This window comes from Opisthorchis viverrini (assembly GCF_000715545.1).
Source record: "Opisthorchis viverrini unplaced genomic scaffold opera_v5_63, whole genome shotgun sequence".
In the NCBI taxonomy this organism is placed as follows: Eukaryota; Metazoa; Platyhelminthes; class Trematoda; order Opisthorchiida; family Opisthorchiidae; genus Opisthorchis; species Opisthorchis viverrini.
Genome location: NW_008751719.1, coordinates 810,539 through 812,287, shown reverse-complemented (window position 1 = coordinate 812,287; position 1,749 = coordinate 810,539). Strand labels below are relative to the sequence as shown.

The following is a 1,749-nucleotide window of genomic DNA, read 5'->3' as shown; positions in this document are numbered from 1 at the left end:
CAAAAAGTTCTAACTACTAGCCTGGAGATCCCAAATTGGAGACTCTCCGAAGTTACGAATGGTGTGCACTGCTGATGAATCCCCATAAGGATGAAGCAGCTTTACAGCGCTTCTCGGCTTTTCAGCTAGAAGACTCATGCTTGTAGGAAGCTACCCTAGACAGTTTTCAGGTCGACTCTTTATCGACAGTGACCTAAATGTACAGTTTGACTAAGCAGTCTGATATGCGGCGTAAAAACCCAAATATCTTTAAAACGCCTTGTCACAAACCCTGCTGATATCATCAGAAATCTCAGCGCTATCATGTTACAGGGCCCCGACTGCAACCTAGAATTCTTCGGCTGCCATACGGCTAGCGAAGTAGAAATGGCTCCGATAAAATATCTTGTCAGCTAGAATGTAGAAAATCGTTTCCTTCCGAGTGATCACGATACTTTCCATGCCTTGGTGCACCATTTTCCTGAAGATATCTACTGTCAGATACAACAAAAAGGCTAACTATTCACAAGGCTGATGAAAACTCTTCGACAACCCACGACCGGTTTCACCCTTCTTGGGGCTCATNTCAGGTAGGCCGGTCACCGAGTTTCCGTCACCCCAAACATCTACTTGAGCCCGAATTGCGCTGTTTTTGGGAAATACACTCATTTGCAAATCAATTCGGGTTTCACGAGTGACTCAACTGAATCTCTCATCTACGATATTCTACATGATATTCTACTGAAACATAAGGCAGCCTGTGTGGAGCACTTTCAGTTGTAGAATATCATAAACGAGGGATTCAGTTGAGTGAAAACCAGATTGATCTGCAAGTGAGTGTATTTCTCGAAAACAGCTCAATTTTGTTTCAATTAGATAGTTAGGATGGCGGAAATTCGGGGACTGCGCCTACCTGATGAGTGCCAAGAAGAACGAAACTGGTCGTGGGCTGTCGAAGAGTTTTTAGCCACCATGTGAGTAGTTTCCTTTGTGAAAATATACTGCGATATCTCGAGTATTGTGCCAACTGAAACACGAGGCGGCCTGTGTGCAGCGCTTTCAGTTGTAGAATATCATGAACGAGAGATTCAGTTGAGTCTCTCGTGAAAAGCAAATTGATTTGCAAGTGAGTGTATTTCTCGACCACAAAAAAAAACTGTATATTGTTTTGTTGCCCTTTCGCATTCGTCGCTTGCTTTCAATTTCTGTTTGTGACCATGCTCTTCAAAAATAAATGATAACAGTAGTAGTAGCAGTAGTAGTAGTAGTACGGGTTGGTTGTTGGTCCTTAGACGCGTGTTCTTATTCCAGAATCTTTACATACTTTGAGCATGCATACTTAGTCGGCTTATATACTTAGTCGGCGAGCTGAACCACCTCCTCGTGGTGCCGACCGGGTAGTCTGGACGTCTGTCTGGGTGAGCTAAGAGTTCAGCAACTCCAGACAGGGCCAACCACCCCGTTTGGTTTCAATGTGCTGGTTACTTTCGACAATGTATACTACAAATCATCTGGCGCCGAGAGACTCGTTCACGTGTGAGGAATGCGGCAAGTGTTGCAAATCGAAAGCTGGCTTGGTAGCCCATCATCGAGTTCACGACAATGAAAGGAAAGTTACGAACACGGTTGCCCAATTGGCCTGCGCTGATTGTTCCCGCCTTTTTCCGACGAAGATTGGCCTGAGTCAACAACGCCGGCACTCACACCCCACCCAGCATAATGCAGATAAGCTTGGCCGAGTGAAGTATTCCGGTACCCGCTGGTCCCAGC

At 45.5% G+C, this 1,749-nt stretch overlaps 1 protein-coding gene across 1 annotated transcript in view; it reads left to right on the top strand.

The window, feature by feature from the left end:
* Positions 1-1,322: 1,322 nt before the first annotated feature.
* T265_13400 (hypothetical protein) overlaps positions 1,323-1,749 on the top strand; it is a gene marked incomplete at both ends in the record, with an annotated part of 3,181 nt that continues 2,754 nt past the window's right edge. The window contains 2 exons of the mRNA XM_009168708.1: positions 1,323-1,397; positions 1,428-1,731. Of these exons, the coding sequence (XP_009166972.1) occupies positions 1,323-1,397; positions 1,428-1,731 (379 nt within the window). The remainder of the gene's footprint in view (positions 1,398-1,427; positions 1,732-1,749) is intronic.